The sequence below is a fragment of the Chiloscyllium punctatum genome, chromosome 15 (assembly GCF_047496795.1).
Source record: "Chiloscyllium punctatum isolate Juve2018m chromosome 15, sChiPun1.3, whole genome shotgun sequence".
In the NCBI taxonomy this organism is placed as follows: Eukaryota; Metazoa; Chordata; class Chondrichthyes; order Orectolobiformes; family Hemiscylliidae; genus Chiloscyllium; species Chiloscyllium punctatum.
In genome coordinates this window covers 23,844,407-23,869,223 of record NC_092753.1, presented here as the reverse complement: position 1 = coordinate 23,869,223, position 24,817 = coordinate 23,844,407, and the positions used below count along the sequence as shown (strand labels likewise).

The 24,817-nt window shown below is 44.3% G+C and overlaps 1 protein-coding gene across 1 annotated transcript in view; it reads left to right on the top strand.

Annotated features, from left to right (window-relative positions):
• The window catches only part of LOC140486124 (large ribosomal subunit protein uL18m-like), an 81,766-nt gene extending 60,524 nt beyond the window's left edge, over positions 1 to 21,242 (top strand). Inside the window, exon 3 of the mRNA XM_072584772.1 lies at positions 20,903 to 21,242. Within this exon, the coding sequence (XP_072440873.1) occupies positions 20,903 to 21,227 (325 nt within the window). The 3' untranslated portion in view covers positions 21,228 to 21,242. The remainder of the gene's footprint in view (positions 1 to 20,902) is intronic.
• The last annotated feature ends 3,575 nt before the right edge of the window (positions 21,243 to 24,817 follow it).

Genomic DNA, 24,817 nt, shown 5'->3' with positions numbered 1-24,817 from the left:
GTTCCTCCGGGAGTCAGCCAGCAGTGGAATGCTTAACCCTTGAGTTCCCAGAATGTCAGGAAAAAGAAGTAAAAATGGAACTCCTGCTTTTCTGGCTTTCTAACTTCCTCACATTTGTGACATTTATCACATTTCTCTCACTCAAAAGATGTTGCCAGAAATGATGAGTTTCTGCAGAATATTGTGTATTCTGATTGTTTCTGGTCTCCAACAGTTTTTTTTTTGGTTTTTCATTCAGTAACAGACCAATTTGTTTATATTTAGTTCCAGTATAGGCTTCAAAAGAAAATCAACAATCGACTTATCAATAAAATGGGCTGGAAGTTAATATGAACTAGATCGTGATTGTCATTCTGATGCAAATTATGTGATTAGTATCTCCCCATCTCCTGCAGCTCCACACAAAGGCTGCCTTGCTGATCTTTAAGGGACCCTATTCTCTCCCTAGTTACCCTTTTGTCATTAATGTATTTGTAGAATCCCTTTTTGATTCTCCTTAACCCTATTTGCCAAAACTATCCCGTGTCCCCTTTTTGCGCTCCTGGTTTCCCTCTTAAGTATACTCCTACTGCCTTTATACCCTTCTAGGGATTCATTGGATTTCTCCGGCCATATGCTTCCTTCTTTTTCTGAACTAAAACCTCAGTCCAGTGTTCCTGACACCTGCCAACCTTGTCTTTCACTCTAACAGGTACACACTGTCTCTGGACTATCATTATCTCATTTTTGAAGTCTTCCCATTTTCCAGCCGTCCCTCTATCAACAAACATCCGCCACCTAATCAACTTTTGAAAGTTCTTTCCTCATACCATCAAAATTGGCCTTCCCCCAATTTAAAATTTTAACTTTCAGATCTGGTCTATCCTTTTCTATCATGACTTTAAGACTGATGAGTAGGTGCCTGTGTTGGACTAAGGTAGACAATGTTTAAAAATTACATAACACCAGGTTATAGTCCAACAAGTTTATCTGGAGGCACTAGCTTTCGGAGCGCCGTTCCATCATCAGGTAGATAGTGGGGCAGGATCATAAGACTTAGAATTTATAGCAAAAGATCATCGTATCATGCAACTGATACGACATATTGAGCAAACCTAGATTGCTGTTAAATTTTTCATCTTGCAGATTTCGGTTCATTAATATGTAAATCCCAGAACTTCATTTAAGTCACATTCTCGAGATGACTCAGGGTTTATTTTTAAAAAGGTGATATCTCAGCTCAGATAATGCATTAAAGGTGTGAGGTTAGAGTTTGTCTGTATTCCAATCTTGAGTCAGACTGGTTCTATTTTCAAAGTAGGAATTTATAAAATGTCAAATGGATTGACTGCCTGCAGACTGTGTGCTTTTTGAGCAAAAATAGAATGTATTTCCAAATACAATTTTACAAATGCAAATTCACACCAGAGACTTATATGTGTGTGTGCGAGCAGGTGAGGGAAAGAGAGAGAAAGAGAGAGAGACAGAGAGAGAGTGAATGAGACAGAGCGTACGTATGAGAGAGGATCTGTGTGAGTGTGTGTTTGTACGTGTGTGTGTGTGCTTGTGTAAGGATTTATAGCGCACTGGGGTCACCTGCAGTGTGACATGAACCCCAGGTCCTAGTTGAGGTCATCCCCATGGGTACCCAACTTGGCTATCAGCCTCAGCTCGTCTGCTCTATGTTGTCGCAGCAAACAAGGAGTCAGAATATTCGGTAAGTAATCAAACTGGAAGGTTGTGGCTAGTGATGTCGCAAAGGGATCTGTGGTGGGGCCCTCAATTATTCGCCATTTCATGAACAATTTGGTAATTGTATCAAAAATCAAATATCCAATGTTGCTGAAGACACAAAATTGGGCAAAATTGGAGCAAGTGTAATCAAATTGCAGCATAATATTAATAGATGAGGTGAATGGGCAAAGCTGAGACTGATTGATTTCAATGCAAAAAATGTGAAATTACCCATTTGGTTCGAACAAGGATAGATTAGGATTATTTTTAGAAGGCAATTTGTTTAATACAGTGAACGTCCAACAAGATTTTGAGGTTCCGTTTCAGAAAATAATCAAGGCAGCTAATGGAATGCTGGCCTTCAAATCTAAAAAGCTGGAGTAAGGGGATACATATGGTATGTAAAATCCTAGTTAGATCCCACTTAGAGTACTGTGAGCAGAGCTGGGCATCATACATTGGGAAGACTGTTTTAGCTCTGGTGGGAGCTCAACACAGATTTACAAAGATGATACCTGGGATTCAGGGGTCAAGATATGCAATCAATTTAATCAAATTAGGCTTTTATTCTCCAGAATTTAGATGGTTCAGGAATGAGTTAATTGAGCTCTTCAGCAAATTAACAGGAAAAGACAGAGTTGATAGAGATAACTTTTGCCACTGGTTAAAGATTCTAGAAACAGGGGCATAGTGTAAGAATTAGGGCCAGGCCATTCACGAGGGACGGTGGTAAGCACTTAGTCACACAAGACTTCAGGAGAATTGAATTCTCTTCCTCAAATGGGTGGTTGTTCCTCATTCAATTGTTAAATTGAAATCTGAGATAAACATTTTTAGAAGGAAGGGTTTCAAGGAATATAGGCCCAAGGCATATGGAGTTAGGCCATGGATCTGGCTTTTGAATGGTGGAATATGCTTCAGGGGCAAAACAGCACATCCTTGTACCTCTGTTTCGAAACCAACTTTCCAATCATGCAAATATGAGTCCATCATTACCGTTCACTTTGGTGTCATTATCAACCTAACCTGTTACTTTACCTTGCTACCACACTGTTACACGGGGTCATGGAACGAGAGACAGTTTATAGCAAAGAAAGAAGCATTGTCATTGTGTCAGTAAAAACCAAATCAACTCTTGTCCAACACCAGGTCAGATCTTCAGGCTAACGTTCTCACAACTGAGCTATTTCAGCCAAGAACATATACCACTATTTCTGTGATCCGTTTGAACTACATCACAAATGCTATCTCAATTAATAATCTTGTTCCTTCAAAGATAATCAGTTAAGTTCATCAGTCACGATGTTCTCTTAACGAGTCCATGCTGACTCTCCTGGATTAAAATTTCACACTCTATTTGATCATTTCTATTGTAGCTCAGAGATTTTCCAATCATTTTCTCACCACAGGAAATATAATAGCAGGTGGGCTCCACACCTTATTTCTAACTTGAACCGTCCGATACAAGGAGAACAAACCAGGGTGGGCTGTCCTAGAGGAGGCCGGAAAGGGTGTCAGGGTGGACTGAGAGCTGGAAGGGGCATGAGGTAGGCCGAGAACTGGAAGGGGTGTAGGGGCAGGCTGCCTTTCGAGTGGCCAGAAGGTGGGAGGGACTGGTGGGTTGCTTGTGGTCTATATTGTATACATTTTTTAAAACGTAATTGGACTGTCTTGTATGCACAAATATTTTTGGTAGTGTTTTGTAATGATTGAAAGTGGGATTTGAGGTTTGTCCTCATTTCCCTGAAAACTGCTTGAACTGGTAGGGTTGGGGCCTGGCTTTGCTACTCCTTTCCCTCGTAAAATTGCTGTTTCTCTGTGTGCAGCTGTTAATGTTAATTCTTTTGCAAACTGCGTATTATTTAATAAGATAAAAACAAACATAGACTGTAGGGAAATAAATGGTGACATCTTGCGAAATGTTGAGATTACAGGGGAGGAAGTGCTGGATGTCTTGAAACGGTTAAAGGTGGATAAATCCCTAGGACCTGATCAGGTGTACACGAGGACTCTGTGGGAAGCTAGAGAAGTGATTGCTGGGTCTCTTGCTGAGATAGTTGTATCATCGATAGTCACAGGTAAGATGCCGGAAGACTGAAGATAGGCAAACGTGGTGTCACTGTTGAAGAAGGGTGGTGAAGACAAGACAGGGAACTATAGACTGGTGAGCCTGACCTCGGTGGTGGGCAAGTTGTTGGAGGGAATCCTGAGGGACAGGATGTACATGTATTTGGAAAGGCAAGGACTGATTAGGGATAGTCAACAAGGCTTTGTGTGTGAGAAATCAAGTCAGGCAAACTTGATTGAGTTTTTTTGAAGCAGTAAAAAAGAGGATTGACGAGGACAGAGTGGTAGATGTAATCTATATTGTGTGATGTTTAAGTTCGACAAGGCGTTCGACAAGGTTCCACATGGGAGAAACGTTAGCAACTTTAGATCACATGGAATACAGGGAGAACGAGCCATTTGGATACAGAACTGGCTCAGGGGTAGAAGACAGAGGGTGGCGTTGGGTGGTTATTTTTTAGACAGGAGGCCTGTGACCAGTGGAGTGCCTCAAGGATCGGTGCTGGGTCCACGACTTTTTGTCATTTACATAAATGATTTGGATGTGAGCATAAGAGGGACAATTAGTAAGTTTGTGGATGACACCAAAATTGGAGATGTAGTTGACAGCAAAGAGGGTTACCTCAGATTACAACAGGATCTGGACCAGATGGGCCAATGGACTGAGAAGTGGCAGATATAGTTTAATTCAGAAAAATGTGAGGTGCGGCATTTTCGGAAAGCAAATCTTAGCAGGACTTATACACTTAAATGTAAGGTCCTAGAGAGTGTTGTTGAACAAAGAGACCTTGGAGTGCAGGTTCATAGCTCCTTAAAAGTGGAGTCGCAGGGAGACAGGATATCAAGAAAGGCGTTTTGTATGCTTTCCTTTATTGGTCAGAGTATTGAGTACAGGAGTTGGGAGGTCATGTTGCGGCTGTTGGAATATTGCGTGCAATTCTGGTCTCCTTCCTTTCAGAAAGATTTTGTGAAACTTGAAAGGGTTCAGAAAAGATTTACAAGGATGTTGCCAGGTTTGGAAGATCAGAGCTACAGGGAAAGGCTGAACAGGCTGGGGCTGTTTTCCCTGGAGCGTCGGAGGCTGAGGGGTGACCTTATAGACGTGTATAAAATTATGAGGGGCATGGATAGGATAAATAGACAAAGTCTGCTCCCTGGGGTCGAGGAGACCAGAAGTAGAAGGCATAGGTTTAGGGTGACAGGGGAAACATATAAAAGAGACTGAAGGGGCAACATTTTACACAGAGGGTGGTACGTGTATGGAATGAGCTGCCAGAGGATGTGGTGGACACAAGTACAATTGCAACATTTAACAGGCATTTTGGTGGGTATATGAATAGGAAGGGTTTGGAGGGATATGGGCCGGGTGCTGGCAAGTGGGACTAGATTGGGTTGGGATATCTGGTCGGCATGGACATGTTGGACCGAACGGTCTGTTTCCATTCAATACATCTCTACGACTCTATGACTCTAACTTAAACATCACACAACACCAGGTTATAGTCCAACAGATTTAATTGGAAGCTCTAGATTTTGGACAACCACCTGATGAAGGAGCAGCGCTCCGAAAGCTAGTGCTTCCAATTAAACCTATTGGACTATAACCTGGTGTTGTGTGATTTTTAACTTTGTTTTCCCCCAGTCCAACACTGGCATCTCCAAATCATGCACCTCCCGTGAAAACCCCTTACTGCTGACTGACACCTCCACCTCTTCAACAAAGTAAAAGGGAAAACTGCAAATCTATCAACGGGATCGAACTTCAAATTAATACATATTTCTCGAGAGGGTTCTGTTTCCGGAACTGTTACCCGGAATCCCCTACTCTCCACATATACTGCAGCGTGGCCTCACTCTGACAGATCCTTTTGTCTTCCAAACACCCTTCACAAGTTTTAACACCCGAAAGAACTACGGACGCTGGAAGTCAGAAACCAAACCCGAAGTCGGTGGTAAAGCTGTATGAAGAGAAATCAGAGTTCACGTTTCGGTCCGGTGAACATTTGTGAGAACTTCACAAGTTTTATTTGTGTGATCGTTCCAACGTTGCCCTGGGATTTTCGTGCTCTTTTTGTTATTGATTGATTTCAGATGATGAGAAATCCGAAATGCTCCTTTGTGTGTATTAAAAAGTGAGGCGGGGCATCAGGAGACCGATCCACTCAGTAAAACTCGGTCTTTTATGAATTCTCAATTCTAATATTTCACTGCAAAATTTCCAAAAAAACAACAACGAAATTTAGAGTCAAGAACTATTATTGCACATCAGCTGATTTGTAGGGCACCCTTGGATGTGGGGATGGTAGTGTGGTGGTGAGCATAGCTTCCTTCCAAGCTGTTGACACGGGTTCAATTCCCGTCCATCGCAAGCAGTGCATTTTAACACCACTCCACAATCAAAAGAGCCGATCGATTCAGTGGGAATGAAACACCTCCGTCTGCACATCACATTGAGTCTGCCAGACCTCTGGAGTGCAGACACAACTTTGAAGTTGAGGATGTCCCCAGGAGGATGAAGGAGTCAATTCGATCACGGTTCAAATAAACTCGAGGCATGGCAGAATTCCTTGGTTTTCCATCTTACTTCGAAAGAAATGTTTCCGGATTTCACTCATTTCAACATTACCCTCATTTTGATTTTTGTGAACTACAGCCTAATATCAAGTGAAATGTGGGTGGACAGTTCACTAATATCCAAACAATGTTATTTATCATATCGAATCGGTAATGTTATTGTTTTAGGTGCAGGTCAGAAATAGGACGAGTGGACACCAGCTGCTTCATATTTCCAGTATGAGTAAATGACTCGATAAAACTCTGAGAGATGATAGAAATGACCACATAGTGAGTAAAAGTTTAATCCAGGATAAAGTTAAAAATCACACAGCACTAGATTACAGTACAACAGCTTTATTTGGAAGCACTAGTTTTAGGAGTGCTCCGAAAGCTACTTGGACGATAACCTGGTATTGTGTGATTTTGAACTTTGTCCTCCCCAGTCCACCACAGGCTCCTCCACGTCATCATCCGAGATAGTCATCATGGATTTGTTAAGGGAAGGTAGTGTCTGATGAAGGTGACTGATTTTCTTTGAAGGATAAAGAATGCATGGAGTTTTTCCGATGTAGATCAACCTGATGATAAGAAGGAGCATAAGACGCAGTATTTATCGCAAAAGGATTACAGTTTCATGCAGCTGAAATGATATATTAAACACAATTAGTTTAAGCCTTTCTTCTTTGATTATGGGTTTGCCAGTTTCCATGCCTTAATATGAGAACCTCAGAACCTTTTTAAAGTTACGTTGTCGAGATCACTTCAGGTTGTCCAACAAGAGATGCCATCTCAGCTCAGACAATGCATTAAAGGTGTGAGGTTAAAGTCTGTCTGTGTCCCAATCTTGAGTCAGACTGGTTCTAGCCTCCCAGTCGGAGAGCACTTCAGCGCTTTGTGCCTTTCCGTCTCGGACCCCTGGGTGACCATCCTCCAAGGCAGACTATGGGACAGGCAACAATGCAAAGTAGCCAAGCAGAGGCTGATAGTCAAGTTCGGTACCCATGGGGATGACTTTAACTGGGCACTTTGGTTCATGTCACACGACACGTGACAACACTGCACTGTATACTGTTTCACCGACACTCACAAGTACACGCACACACACAAAAGCACACTCCTGCCAACCCACACACTCATGTATATAACCTCTCTCAAACACAAGCTCTCTCTCATAAACTCACTCACACACTTCCACATTCACAACCACTCACGCACCTTCTCACAAACTGATACCCCAGCTGAGCTGAGATGGCATCTCTTGTTAGACAAACTGAAGTTATCTCGACAACGTAACTTTAAAAAGGTTCTGAGGTTCTTATATTAAAGAACGGAAACTAGTAAACCCATTATAAAAGATGAAAGGCTTAATCTAAATGTGTTTAATATATCATTTCAGCTGCATGAAACTGTAATCTTTTTGCTATAAATACTGCGTCTTATGGTCCTTCTTATCATCAGGTTGATCTACATCGGAAACACTCCATCCATTCTTTATCCTTCAAAGAAAATCGGTCACCTTCATCAGACACGACCTTCCCTTAACAAATCCATGATGACTATCTCGGAAATTGACGTGGAGGAGCCTGTGGTGGACTGGGGAGGACAAAGTTCAAAATCACACAATACCAGGTTATCGTCCAAGTAGCTTTCGGAGCACTCCTAAAACTAGTGCTTCCAAATAAAGCTGTTGGACTATACTCTGGTGTTGTGTGATTTTTATCTTTCTCCTGGATTAAACTTTCGCTCACTGTGTGGTCACTTCTATCATCTCTCAGAGTTTTATCGAATCATTTTCTCATACTGGAAATATAAAAGCAGCTGGTGTCCACTCCTCCTATTTCTGACCTGCACCTAAAACAATAACATTACCGATTCGATATGAGAAATAACGTTGTTTGGATATTTGTGAACTGTCCACCCACAATTCACTTGATATTAGGCTGTAGTTGACAAAAAACAAAATGAGAGTAATGTTGAAATGAGAGAAATCCGCAAACATTTCTTTCGAAATAAGATGGATAACCAAGGAATTCAGCCATGACTCCAATTTCTTTGAACCGTGATCGACTTGACTCCTTAATCCTCCTGGGGACATCCTCAACTTCAAAGTTGTGTCTGCACTCCAGAGGTCTGGCAGACTCAATGTGATGTGCAGACGGAGGTGTTTCATGACCACTGAATCGATCGGCTCTTTTGGTTGTGGAGTGGTGTTAAAATGCACAGCTTGCGACGGCCGGGAATCGAACCCGAGTTAACAAGTTGGAAGGCAGCTATGCTCACCACTATAGCACCACCTATACAACCACAGGCGTTCTAAAAATCTGCTGAAGTGCCATAATAGTTCTTGACTCTAAATTTCGTTGTTGTTTTGTTGGAAATTTTGCAGTGAAATATTAGAATTGAGAAGTCATCAAAGACCGAGTTTTACTGAGTGGATCGGTCTCCTGATGCCCCGCCTCCCTTTTTAATACACACAAAGCAGCATTTCGGATTTCTCATCATCTGAAATCAATCAATAACAAAAATAGCACGAAAATCCCTGGGCAACCCTGGAACGATCACACAATTAAAACTTGTGAAGTTCTCAGAAAGGTTCACCGGACCGAAACGTCAACTCTGATTTCTCTTCATACAGCTCTACCACCGACTTCGGGTTTGGTTTATGATTTACAGCGTTGTCATAGTCATCGAGATAGAGATGTACAGCTCGGAAACAGACCCTTCGGTCCATCCTGCCCATGCCGACCTGATATCCCAACCCAATCTAGTCCCACCTGCCAGCACCCGGCCCATATCCTTCCAAACCCTTCCTATTCATATACCCATCCAAATGCCTCGAAAATGTTGCAAATGTACCAGCCTCCGCCACTTCCTCTGGCAGCTCATTCCACACACGTACCAAGCTCTGGATGAAAGCGTTGACCCTTTGGTCACTTTTATATCTTTCGCCTCTCACACTAAACCTATGCCCTCTAGTTCTGGACTCCCCGACCCCAGGGAAACGACTTTGTCTATTTATCCTATCCATGCCCCACATAATTCTGCAGTTCTTTCAGTTTCTAAAACTTCTCAAGAGTTTTCTTAGAAAACAAAAACGGCAAAAACAGAGGAACCATTAGACTGGGAGGAAGTCGTAGCCAGGCACAGTAATGTCGGGGCAGGAATACCGATCAATGCAGGGGACACAGAGAGCAGGGACACTGGACAAGGGATTATTGGATCACAGCCCCTCTTGTAGCAGTCCACCCATGCACTACCCTCAGGTACTCAGCGAAACGGTGCCCATCCACAGAGAGAGCCTCCGCAGGCCTCCTATATTATGATTGAGCCATTTCCCCAACACGCGAGACCCTTGGGCTACGACAGGAGCGAGGTTATACAGGCTGTCTCTCAACGCTCCTCACACTCCGCGTCTGCGAATCCAATCCACGTGGAGGTAGGGGGGACATTTCATTGTCTCAGTGAGGAAGTCCTTGAGGAGTGGGATAGGTGAATGAACTCTCTGTCTCAGGAGCAAAGAATCCAGTTGAAATGATTGGTGCAGCAGCATGACAACATATGCAGGAATAAGATGAGGAGGACTAATACTGTTGTGCATGAGCTGGAAGTTGGGAATGCTGATGCATAAAATAACACCCCTGCAGACTTCTTCATTTCAAAGCCACACAGGTCCAGAAGGAAGTGGATGTGATGCTTAACGGAGATATCTTCGAACTGAGTCAGAGCAAGTGGAGTTCGCCGAACGTGATAGTTCCCAAACCTGACAAGACTCAATGGTTTTGTGTGGACTATTGGAAGATCAATGCCGTAACAAAACCAGACTCATACAAGATTGGAGGACTGTAGTGTGAAGGTTGGATAAACTAGTTACATCAGAAAGTTGGACTTACTGTGTGGTTATTGACAGGTACCTTTATCAGAGAAAGTGAAAGAGGTTTCTACGTTTGTCATCCCAAATGGGCTATATCAATTCAAAATGGAATGAAGAACACACCAGCCACATCCCAAAGATTTATGAACAGAGTCGTGGCTGAGTAAACAAACTGTGCAGTTTATCTGGATGATATATTGATGTTTAGCGAGTCATGGAAAGATCACATGGTACAGTTGGCAGAGCTCTTTGAACAATTAAGAGAAATTAAACACTAATAAATGTAAAGAAAACAGAATTTGCGAAAACCGAGGTGATGCTTTTGGGGCATAAAATCTGTCATGGAAGGCTGACCTCAAGGATCGCAAAGACAACGGCCATCAAGGAATTTCATCTGACAGCACGTGTTATTGTGAATTCAACAGATAAATTACAACTAAGATTGGACAGATACCTTATGTTATGTATATGTGTGCAGAAATTTAATATGATCTTAAATTAATGTCTTATGTATTTTATTGTAATGGGATTTAAGAATTAGAAAAAAGATGAAGCAGTTGTTTCATTATGATGGTCCATCTTTTTCTGAACGGAGTCGGGCGGGGGAGGTGTTATGAAGTTGAAGTTTAAGAGAGAGTAAATGCTGTTCTGAACTGAGAGCTGACACGCAGCTGTGTTGACTAGATGGCAGTTTCAGAGAGTATTGGAAATTTGAAAATATGTATAATTTGGCTGTGAAATGGATACATGAGTTGGTTGCTGCTTTGACAAGAATTCAAACTTAACCAATCATTTTGAATTATGCCCCAGGATACTAAAACCCAATCGCGTTTGTATTTATTGTTTTTGCAAACATACAACCAGTGAGATGATCTGATGTTGGGGTATTTAAAAAAAAAGCCGGCATTTAGAAACTCTGACAGAGCAACTGTTATTGAGAGAGTAACTGCTATCAAGAAAGACTGCCATTCAAAAACACTCTCTGTCAGAGGTATCTTCTTCATATGAAATATCTTCACATTAAAAGGCAGAAAGCAACCAAGAGAGATCTTCAGCCAAAAGAAGACAGACACCGGAGACGACAGCCACTGTATGGTTTTGAAACTAAATTGATGTAATATTAATATTTTTTCATTGGAAGAGTTCATTGTTATAGAATTGTAGGCAGACAATAAGCAGTTAAGAGAGGGAGGAAGGAGCTTAGAGTTGTGAATTGTTGTTTAATGTTCAGTTTTAGAGTTAAGGAATAAATTAATGTTATTTTCTCTAAATAGTGGAATTTGGATGTTCTCTATTACTCATATTTTAACAGATTATGAGGTGAGGTGAACTTTTTTGGGTGTTTCGTTTAATTAACAGAGGAGTTCACCACCGTGTCATAATACAATACATAAAGCCATAGTATCATCACAGAAGACAGAATGATGCTGCCTCCGGAGATGAGTGACTGGGCTTGCAACAATGGTGAGCTGTCAGAGTAATAATGGACATGGTGATTGGCCATTGGTGTTGGTGTGATGATGTGGGCGGTGAGGCAGAGGAATGATGGCATGAATGCCAATAGGATGGGAATGTTGGTGAGGTATATGTGAGAAAGAGAGTGATAACGTACATGGAGACTGGACATGGAGATGTGCATGCTGGGTTTAGAGTGATGGTGGGTTAGGTATGGAGTGCTATGATGGCCATGGTAACTGACCATTGGGATGCCAGTAATGTTGGATTCTGGGAATGGCCAATAGGATGTGGGAGATAGTGCAGAGGAGGTTTGGTGATGAACATGGAAACTCGCCAATAACATAGCAGTGATGGTGAGGTGGGCAGTCGGACACAGGATGAAGGATGTGGATACTGTATTTCAGAGTTTTAATTCAGAAATCTTTTGAGGTATCAAGTGGATTCAGTGAACAGTTAGGAAGGCAAATGCAATGTTTGCATTTGTTTTGAATGGACTAGAAGACAAGAGCAGAAGTGAACTGTTGAGGCTGTACAAAGTTCTGGTCAGACGGCATTTTCTACACTGTGAGCAGCTATGAGCCCTGTGTCAAAGGAGGGATGTGTTACCCAAGGAAGTGCCAGAGAAGGTCTACAAGAATGGTTCTGGGTTGTCATATGAGGAGAAGTTGAGGAATCTGAGCCAGAACACAAGGCTGAGTAGATAGATGATGTGGGGCCTCACTGAAAATTATAGACAGTTACCTTGGATGAGGGGAATGGCCAATTCGATTGGGGCTAATAGTTGGGATGAATGTGTTGCTTGACGTGGAGATTGTCCAATGGGATGAGAGAAATGGTGTGGGAAAGTGAGAGTAATGATGGACATGGTGTGTGGAATGAGGATGGTGTGGAGGTTTGGAACAGTGTAGGGATGGGGATGATATGAGTTATGTGATAGTGTGGAAGATGAAGACAGGGGATGGAGATTGTTAAAAATCACACGGCACCAGGTTGTAGTCCAACAGGTTTATTTGGAAGTACCAGCATTCGCAGCACTGCTCCTTCATGAGGGAGCTGTGGAGCAGGACTATAAGACACAGACTTTATAGAAAAAGATCACAGTGTCATGCAACTGAAATGATATGTTGAACAAACCTAGATTGCTGTTAAGTCTTTCATCTTTTAGAATGGGCTGCAGGTTTCAGTTCATTAATATGTAAATCCCAGAACTTCTTTCAAGTCACATGCTTGAGATAACTTCAGGCTTTATTAGAAAAGAGATGACATTTCAGCTCAGACAATGCATTAACTGTGTGAAGTTAGAGCCTGTCTGTATCTTAATCTTGAGCCAGACTGGTTCTATTTCCAAAGTAGGAATTTGTAAAATGTTACATGGATTGACTGCTTGCATTGACTGCTTGCAAATTGTGTGCTTTTTGAACAAAATAGAATCTATCTGCAATTACAATACTGTAAACGCAAAATCACCCCATAGACTTACATGAGTGTGTGCGTGCATGTAAGTCTCAAAGATTCTGAGTGATTTTATGTGGGTGTGTGGTAAAGACTGTGAGTGTGTGCATGTAAGTGTTAATGCTTGTGAGAGGGTGTGTTTGCGTGTGTGCATTCTTAGTAGAGTGTGTGCATGAGTATGACGGAGAATAAGCCTGTGAGAGAGTGTGTACATGGGTGTGAGTGTGGGTGGTGTATGTGTGTGTATGATAGGGTCCATGTTAGTATGTAACAGTGTGTGGGTATTGTGTAGTGCGGTCCCCTGTAGTGTGGCATGAACCCAAAATCCTGGTTGAAGCTATCCTCATGGGTACCAAACTTATATGAGCCTCTGCCCGGCCACAGTGCAATGTTGCGTATCCCGAAGTCGGCCTTGGAGGACAGTCCCCTGAAGATCTGAGGCCGGATGTCCCTGACTGCTGAAGTGTTCCCTGACTGGGAGAGAATGTGCCTCCACATCTTGATTTATTGTAGTCACGTGTACCCAAGTAGAGTGAAATAAACAGGCAGGAGGCTGGAAGAACACAGCAAGCCAGGCAGCATCAGGAGGTGGAGATGTCGATGTTTCGGGTATAACTCTTCTTCAAGACCTCCTGATGCTGCCTTGCTTGCTGTGTCCTCCAGCCTCCTGCAGTATTTTTTGTCGTAATCTAAGTGCAGTTTTGTTTTGTGAGCAGAACAGGCAGATCATAACAAACAAGGACATATAGATCAGAGGGTGTCTGGGCAGAGCCAGGCATACACGTTACACTGCACAGAAGGTGCACAAAGCAGTTTCAACAACAGCAATATCAACATTATTTTAACTGAGAGGGGTCCTTGCAGCAGTCTAATAACAGCAGGGGATGAGGCCAGTGATGAGAGATTGAGGATGATGTGTGGAATGGGGACAGATTGGAGGATAGTTGTGAGGGAAGGGGATGGTGTGTGGATTGGAGATGGGACTTCATCCAAACGCCAATCAAATGAAGGATACGAAAGGAAGCCCCGCCCACTGCGACGGTTCCGTCACTGCCGTGAAGGCCAGCTTCCGCCTAAGCGGTCAGGGGGCGGGGCTAGTGACCAGTTCAAGTTGTCAGGGGACGACGGGGATCGGTCTCCGGGCGGGGCGTGGCATCCGGGACAGGCGTCCTGGGGCGGGGCTTGATATTGGGGAAGAGACGTCCGTGGGCGGGGCGCGGAATCCAGCAGAAGCGTCGGAGGCCAGGCGAGGTGTCCGGGGAGGATGTCCAGGGGGGCGGGGCTTGGTTGCCCGTGGGCGTGGCTTGGCAATCCGGGTGAGGCGTTAGGGGTCGGGGCTTAGTTGCCAGGGCGGGGAATAAGTGGTCGGGGCTTGGTGTCCATTGGCGGAGGGGGATGCTTCAGGGGACAGTGCTGAGTGTCTGGGAGTGAGGTCAGGGGGCGGGGCTACGTGTCCCGTAGTGACGTCAGGGGCGGGGCTACGTGTCCCGTAGTGATGCTAGGGGGCGGGGTTCCTAGCGCAATGGCGACTGTGCTGGCCGCTCTCCGGTTGCAGCTGGAGCGATCGGCGGTGGCCGATTAAACCCGTTGGACTATAACCTGGTGTTGTGTGATTTTTAACTTTGTACACCTCAGTCCAGCAGTGGCATCTCCAAATGATGAGCATTCACATAGCAAGTCAAAGAGTCATAGAGATGTACAGCATGGGAACAGTCCAACTTGTCCATACCGACCAGATATCTCAACCCAGTCTGGCACCTCCCAGCACCTGGCCCATATCCCTCCAAACCATTCCTATTCGTATACCCATTCATTGCCTTTTAAATGTTGTAATTGTACCAGCCTCCACCACTTCCTCTGGCAGCTCATTTCATACACGCACCACCCTCTGTGTGAAAAAGTTGCCCCTTAGGTCTCTTTTATGTCTTCCCCTCTCACCCGAAGCTTATATGCTCTAGTTCTGAGATCTCCTTACAAATTTGTTTCTCAATTTCCCTCTGGCTATGAGGGAGTCTATAATACAAGCCCAACAAGCCCTTTCTTATTTCAGTTCCACCCAAATAACTTCCCTGGATGTATTTTCAGGAATATCCTCCCTCAGTACAGCAGTAATGCTATCCCTAATCATAAACGCCACTCCCCCTCCTCTGTTGCCTCCCTTTCTATCCTTCCTAGCATTTGTATCCTGGAACAGAAAGCTGCCAGTTCTGTCCATCCCTGAGCTATGTTTCTCTAATTGTTATGATATCCCAGTCCCATGTTCCTAACCATGCCCTCAGTTCATCTGCCTTCCCTGTTAGGCCTCTTGCATTGAAATAAATGCTGTTTAATTTATCAGTCCTACTCTGTTCTCTGCTTTGTTCCTGCCTGCCCTTACTGTTTGACTCGCCTTTGTTCTCAACTGTACCAGTCTCAGATTGATCTCTTTCCTCACTATCTCCCTGGGTCCCACACCCCCATCATACTAGTTTAAATCCTCCCAAGCAGCTCTAACAAATCTCCCTGCCAGTATATTAGTCCTGTTCCAATTTAGGTACAATCCATCCTTCTTGTGCAGGTCACCTCTACCCCAAAATAGCTTCCAATGATCCAAAATTGTGAATCCTTCTCCCGTGCACCTGCTCCTCAGCCATGCATTCATCTGCTCTATCCTCCTATTCCTGCCCTCACTAGCTCATAGCACCAGGAGTAATCCAGATATTAGTACTCTCATGGGCCTCCTTTTTAAATTACTGCCTAACTCCCTGGAATCTCCTTTCAGAATCTCAACCTTTTCCCTTCCTATGTCATTGGTTCCAATGACCTCCTGCTGGCCCCTCTTCCACTTGAGAACATTCTGCATCCCCTCTGAGACATCCATGACTCTGGCACCAGGAATGCAACACACCATTCTGATTTTATGCTGCTGGCCACAGGACCATCTGTCCTCTAATTCTCGACAGTCCTCAAATTCAATCGATCTCTTGGAACCTGATGTACCTGTCATTGCAATAGAACTGGTCTCAGTACCAGAATATTGGCTGTTTGCTACGTTTCCCTGAGAATCCATCAACCCCACATGTTCCAAAACAGCATACTTATTTGAAATAGGGATAGCCACAGAAGACTTCTGCACCAACTGTCTACCTCTCTTACCTTTCCTGGAGTTAACCAATCTATGTGACTGTATCTGCATCTTTTCCCTCTTCCTATAACTGCCATCCATCATGTCTCCCTGCTCTTGTAAATTCCTCATTACCTCGAACTGTCTCTCCAAACGATCCATTCAATTTGAAAGGATTCGTAATCAACGTCATATATTGCAGATATAATCCTCAGTAACCCTTCAACTCTCCCTGAACTCCTACATCCGACAAGAAGAGCATATCACTCTACTAAAGGCCATTTTTGCTTTTAGTCTACAGACACAGAAAATAGCACTGTCTTATTCCTCTACAAAACACTGCTCCAGGTTAAATTAATACTTGTGGCTTATATTTTAAGTTTAATCAAGAGGCATATCTCAAAAAAACATAATAAAAAACCAACTCTACTCACAACTGCAGATTTACTGTAAGGCCATGCTTAAAATATCCACTTACCTGTTTCTGTGCTGTCCCCTCTCCCAAACAGGTTCCTCCAAGATTAGTTGTGAATTTCACTTGTTTGTTTTCCCAGATGTATTCCAATGTCCAGTGATTCACGAATTCAAACAGCAAAGGCAGTAACTGTGCAGGTTCACTGCTGTGTCAGTTTCTGCCAATTTCCCGTTTCCATTGCCAGTGGCTGTCAGCTCTTTGTCCCTGAGTTCTGCCTCTGGCCGAGTGAATGTGAAAATTCTTCAGTGAATAGTCCTCTTGTCTCAGACTTCCGAGATTCTGGGTTAGATGGGAGAGCAGAAATCTAACCACTGGTATCTGGGCTGATGTGAGAACTGTTGTACTGGAGTAGCACACTGTTGGAGGGTCAGTGCTGAGGGAGTGCCAGACTGTGTCCCTCTGTGACATCTAACTGGCTGACTGCTGTCTGAAGTCTATATTAAAGATTTCGTGACCTCCTTGGAAGAAGCACTGTGAATGCCAATCTGAATCTTTAAAACTTGTGTCCAGTTGGTGAAAACAGGCAATCAGCCCGATATCACAGTGCTGTTAGTCAGTTCTTGCTGTCTGCACGTTAGTTGCTGTGTTCCCTGAGTAACCGCAGTATCTACCTGACAGTCCATATGATGTTGGAACAGAGGTCAGCCAATTGAATGTACTCTTTCGTCCGATGGGGTCATGGCTGATTTGGCAATTATCAACTCCACTCTCCTGTCTTTCTTTATAATCTTTGATCCCTTCCAGATTAAAAATCTCATCGCAGCCTTCAATATAATTAATGACTCAGCCTCGACCGCCCTCTGTGGTCAAGAGTTCCGCAGATTCACTCCCCTCTGAGAGAAGAAATTCCTCCTCATGCTTCCCTTTTATTCTGAGACTGTGCCTCAAAACTAGAGTCGAAAAGTGTGGCGCTGGAAAAACATGGCAGGTCACGCAGCATCCGAGGAGCAGGAGAGTTGACGTTCCGGGGGAAAGCCATTTATCAGGAATGTCAAAACTAGATGGAATATTCCATCTCACCAAAACTGCGTGGAAGAAAATGGACGACAGTTTAACGGCTGCACTCACTACTACTCCTAAAAAGGCCAAAGGACTACTTGTTTTCCAAATTGCTAGCTGTCGCGCCATGTTCACATTCATTGACTTAGAAATAAGGTCACACAGGGTTCATAGAAACATACAGTATAAGCAAAGGAGGAGGCTGTTTACCCCTTTTAACAATCCATGTGATCATGGCTGATCAGCCAACCCGGTTCCCTGATCCCATTTCATTCCTGTAATCCCAAGGACTTTATCTAACGCCTCAGAAGTATGGGAAATGATTTTTGGGTCCCTTGCTGATATATTTGTATCATCGATAGCCACGAATGAAGTGCCAGTAGATTGGAGGGTGGCTCATGTGGTGTCATTATTTAAGAAAGGTGGTAAGCAAAAGCCAGGGAACTGATGTCAGTGGTGGGTAAGTTGTTGGAGGGGATTGTGAGGGATAGGATCTATGTGCATTTGGAAAGCCAAGGACTGATTAGGGATAGTCAACATGGTTTTGTGCATGAGAAATGATATCTCACCAACTTAATTGAGTTTTTGATGAAGTGACAAAGACGATTGAAGAAGGCAGATGTTATCTATACAGATTTAAGCAAGGCATTCGCCAAGGTTCTTCATGGTAGACAGGTTCGCATGGTTAGATCACATGGAAGCCAGGAAAAGCTAGCCAATTGGATACAAAATTGGCTTGAAGACACAGAGGATGGTGCTGGAGGGTTGTTATTCAGATTGGAGGCCTGTGATCCGAAGTGTACTGCAAGAATCAGCTGGCTCCATTGCTTTTTGTCATTTATATAAATGATTTGGATGGAAGTAGGGGAGGAATGGTCAGTAGGCGAGTTTGAGAATATTTGTAGCTCAGGTTGAGGTTCTGGATGTAAGTTTGCTCGCTGAGCTGGAAGGTTTGTTTTCAGACATTCTGACACCATACTGGGTAACATCATCAATGAGCCTCTGGTGAAGTGCTGGTGTTACGTCCCGCTTTCTATTTATGTCTTCAAGTTTCCTTGGGTTGGTGATGTCATTTCCTGTTTTTTTACTCAGGGGATGGTAAATGGGGTCCAAGTCAATGTGTGTGTTGATAGAGTTCTGGTTGGAATGCCATGCTTCTAGGAATTCTCATGCGTGTCTCTGTTTGGCTTGTCCTAGGATGGATGTGTTGTCCCAGTCGAAGTGGTGTCCTTCCTCATCTGTATGTAAGGATACTAGTGAGAATGAGTCGTGTCTTTTTGTGGCTATTTGTTCATGTATCCTAGTGGCTATTTTTCTGCCTATTTGTCCAAACACTACTCAAGAGCCTGGAGGAGGAATGCCTCATTCTGCCTTGGGACCCTGCAACCACACGGGATAAACATGGATTTCAACAGTTTCCTCATCCGTGCCCCCCGCCCCCAACCCAGTCCCAGTCCCAGTCCCAGTCCCAAGGCTCTAACTCAGCACCACCCTCCGGACCGTCCATCACTGCCCCCTCTAACCTATCACCTCCCTGAACTTCATCCACCTATCGTTTTCCCAGCTACCTCCTCCCAATCCCAGCTACCTCCTCCCAACCCCAGCCCCCCTCCCATTTATCTCTCAGCCCCGACCCACAAGCCTCATTCCTGATGAAGAGCTTATGCTCAAAAAGTTGATTCTCCTGCTCCGCATATGCTGCCTGACCTGCTGTGCTTTTCCAGCACCACACTCTTGACTCTGATCTCCAGCATCTGCCGTCCTCACTTTCTCCAGAGTACAACAGGACCTTGATCAGTTGAGCAAATGAACTGAATAGTGGTAGATGGAATTTAGTTTAGATAAATGTGAGGTACTACATTTTTGGCAAGGCAAATCAGGACAGGACTTGGACACTTAATGGTAAAGTCTTGGCAGTGTTGCTGAACAAAGTTCTGGGGGTGCAGATTCACTCAGTTCCTTGAAAGTGGAGTCACAAGTAGATAAAGTAGTGAAGAAGGCATTTAATACACTTGCCTTTATTGGTCAGTGCATTGAGTATTGGGATGTCATGCTGTGACTGGACAGGATATTGGTTCGGCCAGTTTTGGAATACTGCGTTCAATTCTGGTCCCCCTGCAGTAGGGAAGATGCTGTTCAAGTTGAAGGGTGCAGAAAAGATTTACAAGAGCGTTACCAGGATTGGAGGGTTTGAGCTATAGGGAGAGGCCGAATGGTTAGGAATGTTTTTTCCCTGGAGCGGAGGGTTGACACATGTGGAGGTTTCAAAAATCAAGAGGGGTATGGATAGGGTGAATAGCCTGGGTGTTTTCTCAGGGTAGGGAAGTCCAAAACTAGAGGAAAGGGAAAAGATTTAAAAGGAACCTAAGGGGCAACTTTTTTCATGCAGAGGGTGGTATGTGTATCGAATGCGCTGCCAGAGGAAGTGGTGGAGGCTGGTACAATTACAACATTTAAAATGCATTTGAATAGGTATATGAATAGGAAGGAGTTAGAGGCATATGGGCTAAAGACTGGCAAATGGGATTAGATTAATCTGATAGGCTTGGATGAGTTGGACTGAAGGGTCTGTTGCCGTGCTGTCTCTGCCTTTGACTCTATGTCTATGTGATGTTTTAGCCTCATGTAATGTTTTTTTGCTGCAGAGACTTCCACAAGCTCTCCACTCTGTAGATGGAGGCATTCCTCCTTAGTGCTACCCTGTGTACTTCCTCAGATAAGAAACCCAAAACTGCACGCGATACACCACGGTATGGACTCACACTGTACAATTGTAGAAAGGCATCTCTGCTCCTGTAATCCAATCCTCTCACCATCAAAGCCAACGTACCTTCACTGCCTGCTGCTCCGGCAACACTGACTTTCAAAGACTTGCGTGTATGAGGGACACCCTGCTCTTGTAGCGTCTCCTTTCTCAGTTGATCAACATTCATTTTTTTTCCTGTTTTTGCTACCGGACCTCTCGTTGAAATATATTATACCACCTTGCATTTGCCCATTCGCTGAACTTGTCTTCATCCCACCATTGATTTGATATCGACACGTTCGGGTAAGTTTTCCACGTTTTTGTTTGGAAGCATACCAGTGTGTTGGGGCTGGAGTAGGGGAGTGCAGTTCTGGTAAGTGGTGTCTCACAGGATGATTTGCTGCTGATATCTCTCATTTCCTTTGTCATTGATTTTTCTCTCTCTCTACTGCCTGATGCCAGCTTGCGTTTCAGGAAGAGCCAGAGGCACGTCACAGCCTGTGTGCAGGCAGCAAGCAGTCAGGGCGAGGTGGTCATCTCAGCTTCGACCCAAGAGTGGTCCATCAAGAAGCACCTATACAGCACCCGGGACGTCACTGCAGCCGAGACTGTGGGCCGTGTGCTAGCTCAACGCTGCCTTGAGGCCGGGATCGGCTACCTCCAATTCCGGGCTATCCCTTGGGAATACCGGGCAGAGTCGGAAAGTCCCGAGAACTTTAAGAGAATGAGGGTCCTGATTAGTTTAGGAGGAAAGATGGGTGAATCACTTAAACAGGATTGTGGCTGATTGCATCCGGCCTCAACTCCACAGTCCTGCCCACTGTCTTGAAACCATTACTGACTAAAAAATTGTCTACCACCTCAAATTTATTCAGTGACTGTCACACTCTGGAGAAGCAAATCCCCTTATGAGAACATAGAACATAGAAAAATACAGCGCAGTACAGGCCCTTCGGCCCTCTATGTTGCGCCGACCGAAGCCTACCTAACCTACACTAGCCCAATAACCTCCATATGCTTGTCCAATGCCCGCTTAAATGACCATAAAGAGGGAGAGTCCACCACTGCTACTGGCAGGGCATTCCATGAATTCACAATCCGCTGAGTAAAAAATCTACCCCTAACATCTGTCCTATACCTACCACCCCTTAATTTAAAGCTGTGTCCCCTCGTAACAGCTGACTCCATACGCGGAAACAGGTTCTCACTGTCAACCCTATCTAAACCCCTAATCATCTTGTACACCTCTATCAAATCTCCCCTAAACCTTCTTTTCTCCAATGAGAAAAGTCCCCAAGTGCCTCAGCCTTTCCTCAATGATCTTCCTACCATGCCAGGCAACATCCTGGTAAACCTTCTCTGCACTCGTTCCAATGCCTCCACATCCTTCCTATAGTATGGCAACCAAAACTGCACACAATACTCCAGATGAGGCCACACCAGAGTCTTATACAACTGCAACATGACCTCAGGACTCCGGAACTCAATTCCTCTACCAATAAAGCCCAGTACACCATATGCCTTCATCACAGCACTATTTACCTGGGTGGCAACTTTCAAAGATCTGTGTGCATGGACACCAAGATCCCTCTGCTCATCCACACTACCAAGTAGTCTACCATTAGCCCAGTAATCCATCTTCTTGTTACTCCTAGCAAAGTGAATGACTTCACACTTAGCGACATTGAATTCCATTTGCCACCTTACTGCCCAGCTCTGCAACTTATCTATATCGCGCTGTAACCTGCCACATCCTTCTTCGCTGTCCACAACTCCACAGACTTTCGTGTCATCCGCAAACTTGCTCACCCAGCCTTCAAGCCCCTCCTCCAGGTCATTTATAAAAATGACAAACAGCAATGGTCCCAAAACAGATCCTTCTGGAACACCGCTAGTAACTGCGCTCCAAGATGAACTATACCATCAACTACTACCCTCTGTCTCCTTCCAGCCATCCAATTCCTAATCCAAGCCTCTAATGCACCCTTAATGCCATATCTCCGTAGTTTTTGCATTAGCCTGCCATGGGATACTTTATCGAACGCCTTGCTAAAATCCATATACACCACATCTACTGCTTTACCCTCGTCCACTTCCTTGGTCACCTTCTCAAAGAATTCAATAAGGTTTGTGAGGCACGACCTGCCCTTCACAAAGCCATGCTGACTATCCTTGATCACATTATTCCTATCCAGATGTTCATTAAATCCTATCCCTTACAATTCTCTCTAAGACTTTGCCCACAACAGAAGTGACACTCACTGGCCTATAGTTACTCGGGCTATCCCTGCTCCCCTTCTTGAACAAGGGGACCACATTTGCTATCCTCCAGTCTTCTGGCACTATTCCCGTAGACAATGACGACATAAAAATCAAGGCCAATGGATCCGCTATCTCCTCACTAGCTTCCCAGAGGATCCTAGGATAAATGCCATCAGGCCCAGGGGACTTATCTATTTTCATCCTTTCCAGTATTCCCCCGACCTCTTCCCTACGTACCTCAAGGCCATCCATTCTAATCACTTGTGACTCAATATTCACATCAGCAACAGTGTCCTGTTCCTGAGTGAATACTGAAGAAAAGTTTTGATTCAGTGTCTCACCAATCTCCTCCACCTCCACACACACAACTTCCCACTCCTATCCTTGACTGGACCGATACCTACCCTAGTCATCCTTTTATTCCTGACATACATGTAGAAAGCCTTTGGGTTTTCCCTAATCCTACCAACTAAGGACTTTTCATTACCCCTTCTCGCTGCTCTTAGCTCTCTCTTTAGATCCTTCCTGGCTACCTTATAACTCTCAATCGCCCCAACTGAACCTTAGGCCGCCCTCTTCCCTTTCACAAGGCATTCCAATTCCTTATTAAACCATGGCTCCCTCACAAGACCCTTTACTCCCTGCCTGACTGGTACATACTTATCAAGGCCACCCATTAGCTGTTCCTTGAACAATCTCCACATATCATTTGTGTTCTTCCCTTGAAGCCTATTTTTCCAATCCACGCATCCTAAGTCATGCCTCATCGCATCATAATTTCCCTGCCCCCAGCTATAACTGTTGGCCTGCAGTGCACACTTATCCCTCTCCATCACTAGAGTAAAAGTCACCGAGTTGTGGTCACTGCCCCCGAAGTGCTCACCTACCTCCAAGTCTAACACCTGGCCTGGTTCATAACCTAGAACCAAATCCAGTATAGCCTCACCTCTTGTTGGCCTGTCTACATATTGTGTCAGGAAACCCTCCTGCACACATTGGACAAACACCGACCCATCTAACGAACTCGAGCTATAGCTTTCCCAGTCAATATCTGGGAAGTTAAAGTCCCCCATAACAACCACCCTGCTACTTTCACTCTTCTCCTGAATCATCCTGGCAATACTTTCCTCTACTTCTCTCGGACAATTAGGAGGCCTGTAGAAAACTCCTAACAGGGTGACCTCACCTTTCCTATTTCTAACCTCCGCCCACACTACCTCAGATGGCAAGTCTTCCTCCATCACCCTTTCTACTGCTGTAATACTATCCTTGACAAGCAATGCCACACCTCCCCCTCTTTTACCCCCATCTCTGACCCTACTAAAACATTTAAACCCTGGAACCTGCAACAGCTATTCCTGTCCCTGTTCTACCCACGTCTCTGTAATGGCCACAACATCGAAGTCCCAGGTACCAACCCTCGTCATGTCTATTATTAAACGTGCCACATGTTAAGCCTAAAACGATGACCTCTCATATGAACGAGGACCGTAAGGAAGCCACTCAGCTCCTCCAGCTTACTCTGCCATTCAATAAGATCATGGCCGATCTGATTTTAACTTTGACTCAATGTTGCAGGACATCCTCCCAAATCTTTCAGCCTCTTAACCTACATTGCCCCACAAGGGGAAACATCTTCTCTGCGTCTACTTTGTTAATCTCCTTTAGCATCTTACAAACTTCAATTAGATCTTGTGGGTGAATTACCACAAGCTACCTTTAATTTGGCTACTTACTAAGGAATCTCCAAGACAATCCAGTATTAAAACAGAGGAACCTCTATTATCTGAATGAGTTGGGCGAGCACCTTCTCGTTCGGATTGCAGTGCTCTACCAGACAGTTTGTTTCAATCAATAATTTTGATGAGTCTGCTATTTGAACAAACTAATCTTTGCATTCTGCAAATTGCAGGTTAAACTGAGAAGGACTTAAACCCTTAACATCACATAAATATATGAAATCCCTGCATGAAGCAAGGTCCTGAACAGCTTCTACAATCACAAGAGCATTTGTCAAGTTTCTGTGAACTCAGTGTCACAGTAGGAAATCAGAAGCACTGCCTTGCGCATGTTTACTTTCTCGGCAATTTATTTCAAGAACTGCCCAGTAAAGTG